Source organism: Oncorhynchus mykiss, chromosome 28 (assembly GCF_057628025.1).
Source record: "Oncorhynchus mykiss isolate SJ-2025 chromosome 28, ASM5762802v1, whole genome shotgun sequence".
In the NCBI taxonomy this organism is placed as follows: Eukaryota; Metazoa; Chordata; class Actinopteri; order Salmoniformes; family Salmonidae; genus Oncorhynchus; species Oncorhynchus mykiss.
The window spans coordinates 32734986-32752718 of NC_143049.1; the positions used below are offsets into that span (position 1 = coordinate 32734986).

The 17733-nt window shown below is 42.6% G+C and overlaps 1 protein-coding gene across 4 annotated transcripts in view; it reads left to right on the forward strand.

Moving 5' to 3' along the window:
* The window catches only part of LOC110508972 (polyamine-transporting ATPase 13A3), a 40682-nt gene that overhangs the window by 15956 nt on the left and 6993 nt on the right, over positions 1-17733 (forward strand). For 2 of the 4 annotated variants that reach the window (XM_090225126.1, XM_090225127.1), the window contains exons 10-32: positions 272-403; positions 655-822; positions 1467-1624; positions 2015-2203; positions 2595-2656; positions 3407-3557; positions 6152-6274; positions 6381-6398; positions 6523-6676; positions 6849-6969; positions 7179-7303; positions 7643-7809; positions 8074-8214; positions 10690-10769; positions 10965-11007; positions 11593-11702; positions 12081-12177; positions 12333-12405; positions 12603-12780; positions 13220-13401; positions 13761-13849; positions 13983-14063; positions 14379-14480. In XM_090225126.1, coding sequence (XP_090081252.1) covers positions 272-403; positions 655-822; positions 1467-1624; positions 2015-2203; positions 2595-2656; positions 3407-3557; positions 6152-6274; positions 6381-6398; positions 6523-6676; positions 6849-6969; positions 7179-7303; positions 7643-7809; positions 8074-8214; positions 10690-10769; positions 10965-11007; positions 11593-11702; positions 12081-12177; positions 12333-12405; positions 12603-12780; positions 13220-13401; positions 13761-13849; positions 13983-14063; positions 14379-14480 — 2744 coding nt within the window. The remainder of the gene's footprint in view (positions 1-271; positions 404-654; positions 823-1466; positions 1625-2014; positions 2204-2594; positions 2657-3406; positions 3558-6151; positions 6275-6380; positions 6399-6522; positions 6677-6848; positions 6970-7178; positions 7304-7642; positions 7810-8073; positions 8215-10689; positions 10770-10964; positions 11008-11592; positions 11703-12080; positions 12178-12332; positions 12406-12602; positions 12781-13219; positions 13402-13760; positions 13850-13982; positions 14064-14378; positions 14481-17733) is intronic. The other 2 variants (XM_090225128.1, XM_090225129.1) reach the window with 2 other exon arrangements.

Sequence of the window (17733 nt, forward strand, 5' to 3'; positions counted from 1 at the left end):
TTTATTTTTTTGTTGATTGTGAAGGAAAAACAAGTCCTCCTTATGGACTATGCTGCTTGTTATGGGTTTGTCATCTGACCAGAGGGGTATACTACAAACCGGAACAAGGAGTTAGCCAGCTAACTTGCCTAAATATTATTATATACCTTTTTTATTTATTTAGTTTAGCTTTCTTAATGAAACAGAAAATCCATAGTTATTTCTGGTTGTTTATCACAGTTAGCTGGCTCCTGCTTTGTAGTATACCCCTGTGGTGTTGTGTTGAACACAGATGTCGAGGAGGCCATGTCCACAGAGCTGGTCCCCGGTGATGTCATCGTCATCCCGTCCAATGGAATGATCATGCCCTGTGACGCCGTGCTGATTCATGGAAACTGCATCGTCAACGAGAGCATGCTGACAGGTGACTATAAAATGTTCATCCTTTAATTTGAACACTGTGGGCCAGTTTCCCGGACCCAGATTAAGCCTTGTCCTGAACAAAAAAACATGCTCAATGGGAAAACTCATTTTAAAGTGCTTTTCGTTTCAGGACTAGCTTTAATCTGGGTCCGGAAAACAGGCCCCATATGCCATAATAAAAGCTGCTATGGTTCCATTGTAGTGTAATCAGGTTATGTGTACCTATAATATCTTTCTATTGGTCCTCTGCAGGTGAGAGTGTGCCTGTCACCAAGACCAGCCTACCCAGCTCAGGAGAAGATGGGGCTGGCGTCTATAGCATAGAGGAACACAAGAGACACACGCTGTTCTGTGGCACTCACATCATTCAGACCCGCTTCTACACCGGGGAACTGGTCAAGGCCGTGGTGGTCAGGACTGGTGAGACCACTTATTGTTTCCAGTCTTCTGTTATAGAGCTGTTTTTCATTGACCTTAATACACCTAATACACATTTATTACCTATTATAAACTGAGTGGTTCGAGCCCTGAATACTGATTGGCTGACAGCCGTGGTATATCAGACCATATACCACAGGTATGACAACAACAAAAAATGACTGCTCCAATTACGTTGGTAACCAGTTTATAATAGCAATAAGGCACCTCTGGGGTTTGTGGTATATGGCCAATACACATGGCTAAGGGCTGTATCCAGGCACTCCACGTTGCGTCATGCTTAAGAACAGCCCTTAGTTGTGGTATATTGGCCATATACCACACCCCCCATACCTTATTGCTTAAATATAGCATATGTGTATTAGTGCATGGGCCTCAGACTCTAGGTTAACTGACCTATACAGGGCTGTAAAGTTGTTATAGGTCTAGCTCAAAGTGTTTGTGTGCATTCAGTTTTAAACCAACCTTCCCTGAATACAACAGTGGAGAGAGACATGGTGAGGATGGGCTCCCAGCTTCCACTGGGATGTGAGATAAATGTACTCAATTAAAGGGTTAATATGGCACTCTGCAGCTCATCAATTCAAATGCTATTTAGGTTATTTCCAATATTTGTTGTCTGTCAGGTTTCAGCACAGAGAAGGGCCAGCTGGTGCGCTCCATCCTGTACCCCAAGCCCACTGACTTCAAGCTGTACAGAGATGCCTATCTCTTCCTGCTCTGTCTGGTGGGAGTGGCCGGCATTGGCTTCATCTACACCATCGTCCTCAGCATCATAAACCAGGTACTGCACTTTGCAGTTTGTCTGTTCAGGCATTGAAAACAGATTGCATTTGTGTAGTGCTTTTTTCGCTAGTACTCAAAGAGCATTACACCTACCCACTCCACAATCAATGTGTAGTATCCTTCCTGTGTTTTTGGCTTAGTATTAAATGAGTGAAAATAGTCCTCCGACAATGTATGAATTGACCATTATTTAAACATGCATGGCCCATTCCCAACCAATTCTCTTTTTTTGGAAGAATATAAAATAGAAAAATATCAGTATGGAGACAGTTAAGTCCAGCAATAGTGTTGTTTCCCTATGTCTGCAGTTTGTCCATTTCATTGACTATTTTCCATGTCCAGGTTCCGGCCAAACTTATTAGAAGGTTATTCTCTTCTCTTTGAACAGGTTCCAGCCAAAACCATAGTGGTTGAATCTCTGGACATTATCACCATCACGGTGCCCCCGGCGCTGCCTGCAGCCATGACAGCTGGCATCGTCTATGCCCAGCGCCGGCTGAAACGTGTGGGTATCTTCTGCATCAGTCCCCAGAGGATCAACATCTGTGGCCAACTCAACCTCGTCTGCTTCGACAAGGTACCCACTATGCCTCGTCTGCTTCGACAAGGTACCCACTATGCCTCGTCTGCTTTGACAAGGTACCCACTATGCCCTGTCTGCTTCGACAAGGTACCCACAATGCCCTGTCTGCTTCGACAAGGTACCCACTATGTCTTGTCTGCTTCGACAAGGTACCCACTATGCCACCGAAACACAAACTATCAAACTTCATGCCAAGAATCAGGCTGTTATAATCACTAGTGAAACATATTGCTCTATCTAGTAGTATGTTTTTGTAAAACTATGATTCTGTGATTTTAAAATAAAGTATTCAGAAATCTTTAGCTAGCACACAGGTACGAAATGCAGACAGTTGTAGAATGAAGCTACAGTATATTTCTGTGTAACTGTCCTGCTCCTCACACAGACTGGTACTCTCACTGAAGATGGTTTGGACCTTTGGGGGATCCAGAGAGTTGAAAATGGCAGGTGAGAATGGGTGGGATATGAGGTGTCCATGTTTCTCATCATGGCTACCATGGCTACCATGGCTAAGGAGAGATGTTCTCTTCTACCATGTATCAGTTATCTACGGTCTCTGACCCCTCCATTGTTATGGGGAAGTCAGTGGATGAATACCACAGCTCATTTGTTTCCCCCAGTCCTTTCTCTGTGACCCCACTAGTCCCCTCGTGAAACCCCCACTACGTTAAAGGAGAAATCAGCAGTTGAAACAATAACAAAGCCTACCACAGTTTTGGTAAAAAGCTGAGGGATGGGGCTGGAGAAATGTAACCAATTTCAAATTCATAGACAGAGATATGGATGCAAGGGCTGACCATCCATGATATCAAAAATGATTGTTCTAACCATGTTTTGAGGCTATACAGTGTTTATTTACATTTACTTTGTTTTATAAACATTGGAGTTAAACAAGCTTATATTTTGGGTTCTGATGGGGTACAGCAGTTGAACTAAGCTCATGAGGTATTTTTTATTTAAATTCCTCAACAATCAATGGGTACATATTAATTTTGTAGGGCCAAAAATGGATGTAGCAAACTGCAGATTGTCCTTTTAAAGGGATAGGTACACATTTACATAATGTTGTAGTTACCTTTTTAAAGCTATTCAATCAGAAACCCACAATTTACACGCGTTTACTGAGCTGCATCCCCCTATGGGTGGAAAACACAAAATTGGTCTTAGATCAGCTTTCAATCTACTTCTTTCTCTCAGTTTCTCTCCCCCAGAGGATGACCCAGCCAATGAGACACTAGTCAGGTCCTCGTTTGTGTCTTGCATGGCCACCTGCCACTCTCTGACCAAGCTAGAGGGAGAACTCTCCGGAGACCCAATGGACCTCAAGATGTTCAACGCTACAGGCTGGGTCAGTCGGTCGCAATGTTTTTTTTCCAACGCTGTCTCTGTTCCTGTGTGGATATTGTAACCTACAGTAGTTTCTGTTATATACTGAAGAAAATTATAAGCACAACATGTAAAGTGTTGGTCCCATGTTTCATGAGGTGAAATAAAAGATCCCAGAAATGTTCCATATGCACAAAAAGCTTATTTCTCTCAAATGTTGTGCACAAATTAGTTTACATCCCTGTTTGTGAGCATTTCTCCTTTGCCAAGATAATCCATCCACCTGACAGATGTGGTGTAATGCAGACACCGGGAGTCAGGAAGCAAGTACAGGGGGTGAATTTAATAATACAAATAACATGGAACAATACAAAACAAGAGTAGCGTCTGAAACAAAACTAATACTGCCTGGGGAATGAACCAAAGGGAATGACAGATATAGGGGAGGTTATCATAGAAGTGATGGAGTCCAGGTGAGGAGTCCAGAGGCACAGGGGTGCGTAACTATGGTTGCAGGTGTGCGTGATCATAAGTAAACTGGTGACAACGAGCGCCAGAGAGGGGGAGCGGAAGTATACGTAAAATTTCAAGAAGCTCATTAAACAGCATGATCATTACACAGGTGCACCTCGTGTTGGAGGCAATAAAAGACCACTCTAAAATGTGCCGTTTTGTCACACACAACGCCACTAATGTCTCAAGTTTTTAGGGAGCGTGCAATTGGCATGCTGACTGCAGGAATATCCACCAGACCTCTTGCCAGATAATTGAATGTTAATTGAATTTCTCTACCATAAGCCGCCTCCAACGTCGTTTTAGAGAATTTGGCAGTACGTCCAACCGGCCTCTCAACCCCAGACCAAGTTTAACCACGCCAGCCCAGGACTTCCACACCCGGCTTCTTTACCTGTAACATAGTCTGAGACCAGCCACCCGGACAGGTGATGAAACTGTGGGTTTGCACAATCAAAGGATTTCTGCACAAACTGTCTCAGGGAAGCTTATCTGTGTGCTCGTCGTCCTCAACAGGGTCTTGACCTGACTGCGTCGTAATCAACTTCAGTGGGCTCACCTTCGATGGCCACTGACACTCTGGAGAAGTGTGCTCTTCACCGATGAATCCCGGTTTCAACTGTACTGGGTAGATGGCAGGCAGCGTGTATGGCATCGTGTGGGCGAGTGGTTTTCTGATGTCAACGTTGTGAACAGAGCGCCCCATGGTGGCGGTGGGGTTATGATATGGGCAGGCATAAGCTATGGACAATGAACACAATTGAATTTTATTGATGCCAATTTGAATGCACAGAGATACTGTGACGAGATCCTGAGGCCCATTGTCGTGCCTTTCATCCGCCACCATCACCTCATGTTTCAGCATGATAGTGCACAGTCCATGTCACAAGGATCTGTACACAATTCCTGGAAGTGAAAATGTACCATTTCTTCCATGGCCTGCATACTCACCAGACATGTCACCCATTGAGCGTGTTTGGGATGCTCTGGATCGACTTGTACGACAGCGTGTTCCAGTTCCCACCAATATCAAGCAACTTTGCACAGCCATTGAAGAGGAGTGGGACAACATTCCACAGGCCACAATCAACAGCCTGATCATCTCTATGTGAAGGAGATGTGTCACACTGCATTAGGCAAATGGTGGTCACACCAGATACTGACTGGTTTTCTGATCCACGCCCCTACCTTTTTTTTAAGTATCTGTGACCCACAGATGCATATCTGAATTCCCAGTCATGTGAAATCCATAGATTAGGCCCTAATGAATTTATTTCAATTGACCGATTTCTTTATACGAACTGTAACTCAGTAAAATCGTTGAAATTGTTTGCATGTTGTGTTATATTGTTATTCAGTGTATTTTGCAGATAGCCAAGTCAATGGGGATTCCAATGAAGAGTTGTGGAGAAAATGGCTCCAGGACAATATTGGAATGATAATCTCTCGTACCCTTGTTCAGTGTAGTTATGCTAAATGCTAACAATGCTACACGCTAACTGCATTTCTGTAATAATACTGTAGTAATGTGTTACACATACTGGTATTACACAGGAAATGTTCCAACTTGTATATGTACTGTTGCTGACTGAAACATGCTCTGACACATTCTTCATATCTTTGTATGTCATGACTACAACACAAAACATTTTGACAGATAGTGGCATTCTTTCTGTTAGAGCTATGGTAACAGAGCTATGGTAACAGAGCAGCTGGAAGATATATATATTTTACCTTTATTTAAGTCAGTTAAGAACAAATTCTTACTTTCAATGACAGCCTAGGAACAGTGGGTTAACTGCCTTGTTCAGGGGCAGAACAACAGATGTCAGCTCAGGGATTCGATCTCGCAACCTTCCGCTTACTAGTCCAACGCTCTAACCACTCGGCTATCTGCCACCCCGACATGCTAACATAAGCACAAAATCCCTACCACTGGTGCCAGACTGTTTCTACATTCAGCAATGTTACATCGTTGCCTTGGCAAGATGGCAGACTGGCCCCCGGGTTACTTGTCTAAATCATGTTTAGCCTGTCAGAAGGGGCTGCCAGGTTTCAAATGGGTCACTAATGTTGTTTAACACCAATGTTTGTCATGTTCAGATTCTAGAGGAGCCAACAGAGGAAGAAACAGCCCTCCACAATCCCATAATGCCCACCGTGGTGCGGCCACCCAAACAGGTGCTCCCAGAGGTCAACCAGGAAGTCAATCTAGCACAGAACATGGTACAGTATCCATAGTATGCTCTCTCCTACCTTGCTACATCTCAATATCTGGTAGATATACCTTAACTATGTTCTTTAAACCTTCTTTCCTCCTTTGTGTTTTTAGGAGCTGTCTGAGCTGACGGTAAGTAGTGAGGGCTTTTTCAAATGCATCTTTCTTTTCTTCCTTGAATATTGATTTGTATGTGAGTGGGAAAAGTTGAACGGTTGAATGGATTTTGTTTGATCTTGTGCTGTCGGTCTCTCAGTTGTCCTATGAGATTGGGATCGTCCGCCAGTTTCCTTTCTCGTCAGCTCTACAGAGGATGAGTGTGGTGGTCCGGAAGCTGGGGGAGAAGCGCATGGACGCCTACCTCAAGGGGGCGCCAGAGGTTGTGGCCAGCCTCTGCGCAGAGGACACAAGTTAGTTAGACCTTTATTCAGTCTTACCAGGCAGCAGTTTGCCAGAACATGTACTTCTATTCCAGTACCCCGCCTGTATGTGCACTGTCAAGACAGGCTTACGCATTTACATGAACATGCTTGCAGGTTAATAGACTATAACCCAATGAATGATTATTTTCTCTTACTCTAGTACCAGAGAGCTTCACAGAGACCTTGGAGTTTTACACCAGGCAGGGGTTCAGAGTCATAGCTTTGGCCCATCGCCAGCTGGAGGCCAAACTCTCCTGGCACAAGGTCCAGAACCTCAACAGGTAGTACAATGGGCTTAATGCAATGTGTTGAATAGCATCACAGGAGTGAGAACTGACTTATTTCTTGTTAGAAGATTCAAGACATTTGAATGTGTGAATTTGTGAACTTCCCCCTTTCACAAATAGTGTAACTTTTTTAAATATTTGCTTTATTATGTGGGATAAATTCTTAGTCTTTAATTGATTGATCTGTTTTCTATACCTGTCAGAGATCTCATAGAGACCAATATGGAGTTCCTTGGGCTCATAATCATGCAAAACAAGCTAAAGGAAGAGACTTCTGGGGTTTTAAAAGACCTGCGACATGCAAACATCCGCACTGTGATGGTTACAGGTGAATAAGCCAATCATATACAGTATTCATCTACAATACAACATGTTGTCAGTATTCTGGGAGATTGTTTAGGTTTGCTAGTGCCGTGTTGTACTGTAGCATGTACCAATCTTACCAATATTCAATACCATAGTCCCACCAGCACTTTACACTGAAGCAACCATCAGTACTGCAAAGCCATATAAACTGCTGTTATGTCATTTGGAATGACTAAGCTAACTACGACTAGCTGCCACCCCTACACTGATAACAATGAAAATGTTGAGCGTCTTACATTTGACATGTTAGTCATTTAACTTGTTTTGCATCTTGTTGTCATCTCTCACTGTCTGACTGTAGGCGATAATATGCTAACCGCTATATCAGTAGCCAGAGACTGTGGGATGATAACCCCTCATGAGAGGGTCATCGTAGCAGACGCCACACCTCCCAAAGACATCCAGCCTGCTACGATCAATTGGCACTACACAGAGAACCACGCCACCAGCAAAGACAACTGTGTTGAGGTGAGGGGAAAGACGTAATTAAAAGACGTGGATTAAACTATTCTATAAAGACAGGATATGAGTCTATTAAACCAAGTCTCACTTGGAAACAAAGTGAGACTTGCTTAAAAAGTATTCCCTGGATGAATAATGCAGTATGTGTATATTCAGTATATTACATGTCCTGTAGCCTAAGGACACAGTTTATCTTTTCCTCATTGATGTTGTTGCAACTGATGATCCATCATGGCCGTTCATGTCGCCCTTTTCTCTGTTGTTCCCCAGTCAGTGGAAATCAGCCTTGACGATGTGGGCCATGTGGCTTATGGTGAGCAGCACAAGCAGCAGGAGCAGGGCTACCACTTTGCCATGAGTGGCAGGTCCTTTGCTGTCATCACCGAACACTTCCCTGACCTAGTCCAAAAGGTCAGTGCCAAACTCCATCACTCTGTTTGGACAATAGAAATGAAATGACTGTACGATGACAGACGTACTAAATTGCTACATTCTAGTGTTCAGTGCCTCCCTTAACTGAGCTGGGTTTGTAATACCTACATGGTAAACCCTTATTAAAACTAAATGCATGCTATTCAATCGTTCCCTGCCCGCACCTGCTCGCCCGTCCAGCATCACTACTCTGGACGGCTCTGACTTAGAATACGTGGACAACTACAAATACCTGGGTGTCTGGTTAGACTGTAAACTCTCCTTCCAGACTCACATTAAGCATCTCCAATCCAAAATTAAATCTAGAATCGGCTTCCTATATTGCAACAAAGCATCCTTCACTCATGTTGCCAAACATACCCTCGTAAAACTGACCATCCTACCGATCCTTGACTTCAGTGATGTCATCTATAAAATAGTCTCCAACACTCTACTCAACAAACTTTGTCACCAAAGTCCCATACACTACCCACCATTGCGACCTGTACGCTCTCGTTGGTTGGCCCTCGTTTCATACTCGTCGCCAAACCCACTGGCTACAGGTTACCTACAAGTCTCTGCTAGGTAAAGCCCCGCCTTATCTCAGCTCACTGGTCACCATAGCAGCACCCACTCGTAGCAAGCGCTCCAGCAGGTATATCTCACTGGTCACCCACAAAGCCAATTCCTCCTTCGGCCGCCTTTCCTTCCAGTTCTCTGCTGCCAATGACTGGAACAAACTGCAAAAATCTCTGAAGCTGGAGACTCACATTTCCCTCACTAGCTTTAAGCACCAGCTGTCAGAGCAGCTCACAGATCACTGCACCTGTACATAACCCATCTATCTACCTACCACATCCCCATACTGTATTTATTTATTTATCTTGCTCCTTTGCACCCCAGTATCTCTACTTGCACATTCATCTTCTGCACATCTACCATTCCAGTGTTTAATTGCTATATTGTAATTACTTTGCCACCATTGCCTATTTATTGCCTTAAAACCTCTTGGAACTACCCATCCCGGATCCGGGAGAATTGTCAGCAACTACACTAATTAGCATAGCGCAACGGTCAAATAATCTTACTAGAAAATATTCATATTCATGAAATCACAAGTGAAATATAGCGAAACACCGCTTAGCCTTTTGTTAATCACCCTGTTGTCTCAGATTTTTTAATTATGCTTTACAGCGATAGCAAGAAAAGCGTTTGTGAAAGTTTATCAATAGCCTAGCATAGCATTATGTCCAGCTAGCAGCAGGAAGCTTGGTCACAAAAATCAGAAAAGCAATCAAATTAACCGTTTAATTAACGGTTTAAATTAACCGTTTACCTTTGATGTTTTCACTGACAAGACTCCCAGTTAGACAGCAAATGTTCCTTTTGTTCCATAAAGATAATTTTTATACCCAAAATACCTCCGTTTGTTTGTCACGTTATGTTCAGAAATCCACCGGAAATAGCGGTCATGACAACGCCAAAAAAAAATCCAAATTATATCCATAATATCGACAGAAACATGGCAAACATTTTTTATAATCAATCCTCAAGGTGTTTTTCAAATATCTATTCGATAATATATCAACCGGGACAGTTGGCTTTTCAGTAGGACCGGGAGGAAAAATGGCTGCCTCTCTCTTTTACGCAATAATCACTCTGAGAGCCATCAGCTGGCCACTTACGCAATGTGTTCGTTTACGCTCATTCTTCAACATAAAGGCGTGAAACTACGTCTAAAGGCTGTAGACACCTTAGGGAAGACGTAGAAAAAGGAATCTGGTTGATATCCCTTTCAATGGGCAATAGGGATGCATAGAAAGACAGGGGTTTCAAAATAAGGGTCACTTCCTGATTGGATTTTTCTCAGGATTTTGCCTGCAATATCAGTTCTGTTATATTCACAGACAATATTTTTACCGTTTTGGAAACTTTAGAGTGTTTTCTATCCTAAGCTGTCAATTATATGCATATTCTAGCATCTGGTCCTGAGAAATAGGCAGTTTACTTTGGGAACGTTATTTTTCCAAAAATAAAAATAGTGCCCCCTAGTTTCAACAGGTTTTAACTTACCTCATTTGCACTCACTGTAAATAGACTTTTTGTTTTGTTTGTTCTACTGTATTATTGACTGTATGTTTTGTTTATTCTATGTGTAACTCTGTGTTGTTGTATGTGTCGAATTGCTATGCTTTATCTTGGCCAGGTCGCAGTTGCAAATGAGAACTTGTTCTCAACTAGCCTACCTGGTTAAATTTTAAAAAATATGGACATCATGGCTCTGTTTACACAGGCAGCCGAATTCAGATATTTTTCCACTCATTGGTCTTTTGACCAATCAGATCAACTCTTTTGTCATTAATTGGGCAAAAGATCAGAATTGGGCTACATGTGTAAACGCAGCTTTAGTCACACTAATACCACATTATTTGACGCTAGTGTTATGCTCTGTCTGTCCACTGGGTGGTGCTGTAGCTGGCACTGCATTCCACAATATTCGCCCGCATGGCTCCTGACCAGAAGACCCAGCTGGTAGAGGTCCTACAGAGTGTGGAGTGAGTCTCCTCTTCAGCACTGACCCCTACAAGCACAAGGCGTTCAAAATAGTTATTTTTGGATGAAAATACGTCCTTTTGGAATCACGTCTTGTGCTTACTGGGAAACTACATTATGCTACATTTCTGTCATCCAGCGAAATAATATGTTGACCACTTGGCTTTAATTGCCTCTTATTTTTTTGCCCTTTGCAGCTATACTGTAGGGATGTGTGGTGATGGTGCCAATGACTGTGGCGTAAGTATGGGGTTGTCATTTTTATGTGTACTACAGTTCTGAAGAGATGTACTCAGTGTTTTTCATCTCATAATTTAAAAGCATGTTTTACTACAATTAATGTGGTCCTTTGTAGCTCAGTTGATAGAGCATGGCGCTTGCAACACCAGGATAGTGGGTTTGATTCCCGGGACCATCCTTATGTAAAATGCATGCACACATGATTGTAAGTTGTTTTGCATAGGAGCAGCTGCTAAATGGCATATATTGATTTGATTTGCTGTATAAAAAAAAATGCTTGAATGGGGCAGATTAGTGTTTCTATGATCAAGGCCACTGTTCAGACCATAGGATCAGCTGTTTTCAAACTGTACACAGTTCAAGCAGTATGACATAAGTGGGCAGTATTCTCCTGATGCCACTATTAGGAACAGACGTCTCTTTCCTGTAATGCCGCCCTCTTTTAACTCTGCTATAAAATGTATTTTAGCAGACAGGCTATTACCTTTCACCTGGCCTCCATGGGAATTAAACCCACAACCAATGTTCCAAGCAATTATTTGGAGCACATCGAGTGACCTCCCCTCCTCCCTCTGCTATCTCCAGGCCCTAAAGAGAGCTCACAGTGGGATCTCTCTGTCAGAGCTGGAGGCCTCGGTCGCCTCCCCCTTCACCTCCTCCACGGCCAACATTTCCTGTGTGCCCAACCTCATTAGGTACTGTAGCATCAATCAGATGTTTTTTATAAAGCCCTTTTTACATCATCAGTTGTCACATTGCTTTACAGTAACCCAAGCCTAAAACCCTAAAGAGCAAGCAACGCAAAGGCAGAAGCACAGTGGCCAGAGACAACTCCCTGGAAGGCAGGAATCTTATAGATAAACCTATAGAGGAAATAGCATCCCTTTTCATCAACAATGTCAAATGTCTCTTTATTTGACAGTCCTTATACAGTTGTTATAAATTACTTGGCACAAGTACCTGTCAAATATCTGTCTGTGGAATAAAATGTATCTGTTGGAAGTATTTGAAGTGCTATATCAAAGTAGTCTCAGAGTTGCCAGTCTGAATGATGGCCTGTTGTTTCTCCACAGAGAGGGGAGAGCTGCTCTCATCACCTCCTTCTGTGTGTTCAAGTTCATGGCCCTGTACAGCATCATCCAGTACCTCAGTGTCACGCTCCTCTACTCTGTGAGTACTGGTCCCAGATCAGTAGAGCTACTAAGCTCAACTGAAAAACATGATAACGGCTAGTTTGAGATAAGTGTAGCTGCTATGATCAACTGATGAATATGGTAATGACTGGTTTGAGATCAGTTTTAAGGGGTTGTGTCTCCATGTTCTAGATCCTCAGCAACCTGGGAGACTTCCAGTTCCTCTTCATTGACGTTGCTATCATTCTAATCATTGCCTTCACAAGTGAGTAATAGAAACCTGTCTCCAGAATGTTTTAACCAGCATTACTTGAGTTGAGTATCCAAGCAGACATTGATAGTTTCTTTATGGGGACTCAAATATTCACAATCTAATTGCTGTATCACTGAAATGAATGACTAAAATTGATTAAAAATGTACTGCCATTTATTGATTTCCTATTGTTCATTATTTATTGTAAGTGAGTCTGAACCCGGCGTGGAAGGTTCTGGTGGCGCAGCGCCCCCCGTCCAGTCTAATCTCAGGCCCTCTGCTGTTCTCCGTGCTGACCCAGATCCTCACCTGTCTGGCCTTCCAGGTCCTGGCCTTCCTCTGGGTCCGGGGCCAGAACTGGTACGAGAAATGGACGCCCCTCTCAGAGTGAGTACTGCACTGCCTGGGCTGTGGGGGAAGGAATCTGGGACACCTATTTGGCTATTTATGACCCCAAAAGTTATCTGATGGTCCAAAAAGTCATCTGGACCATATATATGATCCAAAATATTATCTGATGGTCCTACAAAATGATCTGAGACACTTACTTTATATGGAAGGTCCAAAAAGGACACAACCTCAGATGGTCCAACAACCCAATCCAGAAGTCCAAGAAAGTTATCTGGTGGTCTAAGGGATTGATAAGGGGTACTCCACCAGTCTATCTAGGAAGTCCATCTAAAGGTCAATAGACCCTTAGACTTTTGCTCTGGACGACAGTTGCGGTCTTGGCATATCCTGGAAACAATCTGAGGTACAATAGCTGGCCCATGTAATTATGTCCAAGAAAGTTATCTTCATGCTAACCCAAGTTTCTCTTCAACAGTGCTTGTAATGTTTCCAGTGCCAATCTCACCCATGGTCCCAACATAACGTCACATGTCGACCACAAGAACATCAGGAACTATGAGAACACTACACTCTTCTACGTCTCCTCCTTCCAGTACCTGGCAGTGGCCATCATCTTCTCCAAGGGAAAACCTTTCAGACAGCCAAGCTATAAAAACTGTAAGCTCCACTTGTGTATTGTCAACTGTGTTTGAATCCACAGTAACAGCAGATTTAAGATGCTAATGTTATTGTTTGACATAGAGCTAACATTTACTATAAAGCTATGGTTTACTGTATTGATTTGTCAATCTGGGCTTTAATTCCAGTCAATTCAGAAAGTTAACCAAATTCAATTTTAATTTCCAAATGTTCTTCATTGAAAAGCATTGAAGAGAATTGGAATTTCAGTGTACTTCCAGAATTGACTGGAATTTAAATGTAATTGACCCTGACACTAATTATATTAAATTGTCCATATGAGCAGCAAAATGGCCTAGTTACTGGTGACCTCATTTTGTTTGAACCAATGTCAATAGGGCCGTTCATGCTATCCTGTATGGCTCTGTACATATTCCTCTTCATGATCATGCTGTATCCTGTTCCTGCCATCGACAATTTCCTGGAGGTGAGTGAGACAAAATGGCCGACCCAAAATGGCTGCCGTTGCCTGGCATGATGTGGTGTAGTGTATGCTTTGCCTTGTGACGCTTTTGTCTTGAGACTAGCTAACCCCATCCCATTGCGCTCTTTCCCCGTAGATTGTGTGTGTTCCCCATGAATGGCGCATAACAGTGGTCATCATTGTCCTAGTGAACGCTGCTGTGTCTTTCCTATTGGAGGTACAGTATGCTATAGGGAACTTCATGTGTATTCACCCTACAATCTGTCTCTACAGGATTCAGCTTGTTGAGAATCTTGCATGTAGACATTTGTGATTATTAAATGACACCAATCCAATCAATTGATACAATCCCTCAATAATCAAATATAACAACCACATTGAATCAATATTTCTTAATTAATGTGTGCTTTTATTTTTGACTGTTGTTCTGAGTGACATCCTTGTCTTTGCTCATAACCTGATCATCACCCCCTAATTATGGACGATCAGCAGCCATTTTGTTTTCACTCCTGCCCAATGAAATCTTCCTTAGACTTTGGTCCTTGACATCATCTTATGGAAGCTGGTGTTCAGTCGAGACAAGCAGGGGGGCAGCGATGGCATGGCCGTCACCTCCGCTACTCTCACACCTCAGGTTGGGAATGTTTAGGCTTTGCCCCTTTATCTTGTTCTCTTTCACTTTGTAGATCGAGTAGTTGTCCCCCCCCCCCCACTATGACCCATAGTAGTTGTCCCTCCCTTTTCCACATTTTGTTACGTTACAGCATTATTCTAAAATGGATTAAATAAAACATTTTCCTCATCAATTTACACACAATACCCCATAAATGACAAAGTGAAAACAGGCTTGCGAAAACAGGCTTTTAAAAATGTTTGCTACTTTATAAAAAAAAACTAAACAGAAATACCTTATTTACATAATTATTCAGACCCTTTGCTGTGAGACTTGAAATTGAGCTCCGGTGCATCCTGTTTCCATTGATCACCCTTGAGATGTTTACCTGTGGTAAATTCATTTGATTGGACATGATTTGGAAAGGCACACACCTGTCTATATAAGGTCCAACAGTTGACAGTGCCTGTCAGAGCAAAAGCCAAGCAGTGAGGTTGAAGGAATTGTCCGTATAGCTCCGAGACAGGATTGTGTCGAGACACAGATCTGGAGATGGGTAGCAAAACATTTCTGCAGCATTTAAGGTCCCCAAGAAGCATTCTTCAATGGAAGAAGTTTGGAACCACCAAGACTCTTCCTAGAGCTGGCTGCTCGGCCAAACTGAGCAATCGGGGGGAAAGGGCCATGGTCAGGGAGATAACCAAGAACCAAATGGTCACTCTGACTGAGCTCCAGAGTTTCTCCGTGGAGATGGGAGAACCTTCCAGAAAGTCAACCATCTCTGCCGCACTCCACCAATTAGGCCTATATGGTAGAGTGGCCAGATGGAAGCCACTCCTCAGTAAAAGTCACATGACAGCCCACTTGGGAGTTTGCCAAAAGGCACCTAAAAACTCTCAGACCACGAGAAACAAGATTCTCTGGTCTGATGAAACCAAGATTGAACTCTTTGGTCTGTTGACTGGGTCAACAGGACAATAATCCTAAGCACACAGCAAAGGCAACGCAGGAGTGGCTTCGGGAAAAGTCCTTGAGTGGCCCAACTAGAGCCTGGACTTGAACCCATCTCTGAAGAGACCTGAAAATAGCTGTGCAGTAACATTCCCCATCCAACCTGACAGAGCTTTTGATTTATTTAACTAGGCAAGTCAGTTAAGAACAAATTCTTATTTCTTATTCTTATTTACAATGATGGCCTATGAACAGTGGGTTAACTTCCTTGTTCAGGGGCAGCTTGGGAATTCGATCTAGCAACCTTTCAGTTACTGGCCCAACGCTCTAACCACTAGGCTACCTGCCGCCCCAGCTTGAGAGGATCTGCAGAGAATGGGAGAAACTCCCCAAATACAAGTGTGACAAGCTTATAGCGTCATACACAAGAACACTCAAGGCTGTAATCGCTGCCAAAGGTGCTTCAACAAAGTACTGAGTAAAGGGTCTGAATACTTATGTAAATGTGATATTTCAGTTTTAATTATTTTTTTAAATAAATCTTCTAAAAATCTGTTTTTGCTTTGTCATTATGGGGTATTGTGTTTAGATTGATGAGGGAAAAAAACTATTTAATCAATTTTAGAATAAGGCTGTATCGTAACAAAATGTGGAAAAAATCAGGGTCTGAATACTTACCGAATGCTCTGTATCATGCATTATTACTAGGAATAAAAATACTTTCTGTAGCATTTGAAAAGCAACCACTGGCGTACCACACACCACTGCAAGGTTGCCCCTCCCCCCCCCGCAGAACCCTGCAAGTCTCCAACCCCCCCCCCCGTAGAACCCTGGAGGTCTCCAATCCCCCCCGCAGAACCCTGGAGATCTCCAATCCCCACCCCAGAACCCTGGAGGTCTCCAATCCACCCCCCCTCCCCAGAACCCTGGAGGTCTCCAATCCCCCTCCCCAGAAAGCATATGAACAGGTCTTAAGCCATAGCAAAAATGTTGAGAATTACAGGACATTTGCTTTAAAAAAAAATCCAAATTCTCTCAGCCTCATTGCAAAATGTGTAGAATAGCATGCTATTAACTATAAAACGGCACATTTTTGTCTCTGCCCCATGCCAATATGTGTAGAATTGCTAGAAATTAGCTTTGAAGCAGCAACATTTTATCTTAGCCTCATTGCAAAATGTGTCAAATAACATGAGATTAGCAACATGTGTAGAATTGTACTCCACTAAAGGCAACTGCGGTCTATGCTGATACTGGGTGAAACTAGGGAAACTAGGGAAAAAAAGACCATGATTTGGAGGATTTTTACTAAATATAATCCATAGAAGGTTCCTTTCGGAGGAAGGATTGTTGACATATATTTGACCTTTTGTATCTGACAGCGTAACTGAGTAATAATGTGGTGCTACAAAGCCAAAAAGTGTTGTATGAAGCTTTACCGCTGGCTTTGTGATATGAGTAGTATTTTCATTTCCATAACAATTTTACATTGGTCAGCCTATAAAAAAATATAAACATCAATATTGAAAATATTTGACTAATTGTTCAATATATTGTTGAACATAATATACTCTTAAGTCGGTGTTAATCAATATGTTTTGTAAGTGGGCCACTTTGGGTTGAGACAATCATTCAGAGGGCCGTACAGATCTTTAAATTGTTGTACTTTTTCTTCCAATAATATCAATTGAGAGCAAATTCTGAGCAATAGAGCACATGCAATTGATTTGATGTACAGCACATCACAAATATATACATACGCATGGGGTGGCAGGTAGCCTGGATGAGCGAAAATATCTGATGCCAGATTTGAGCAGTTACCGCTAGTATCCAAGCCATCTCATGTTGCCTCTGTCGTTTTCGCTGCAACATATCTGTCCATCATTTGTTGTTGTCCTTTGAGCTGTGCTATTTTGTTGTTTCTTAGGTTGCTTTGTGGCTGATATGTTTTGTCAAAGTGGGCATGATGTGACTGGAAATGTAGCTCTAAATTTGCTCGTTTAAAACAATTGACTGCCGTCTGACAAATAAGACAAAGTGAGCTAGTCCCATTATACAGTACAAAAAAAAAGTCAATTTCTTTTGGAACTTTCTGTTTTCTTCTTGAATCGACCGTATCCTTCTCTCTGCCCCCAGACCCACGTTACTAGCCATGTTAGCTAGCTGCATTTCCCTGCCGCCATCTTCCTGATTTTCTTGGCTCTCCGGTGGTTGTTCGTGCATAGCTGTCACGTTGTTCTCCAGTTCTTTCACCTCATTTTCATTGTCAATAGATTTACGTTTATTTATTTATTTTTTATTATTTTTTTACAATAAATCGATC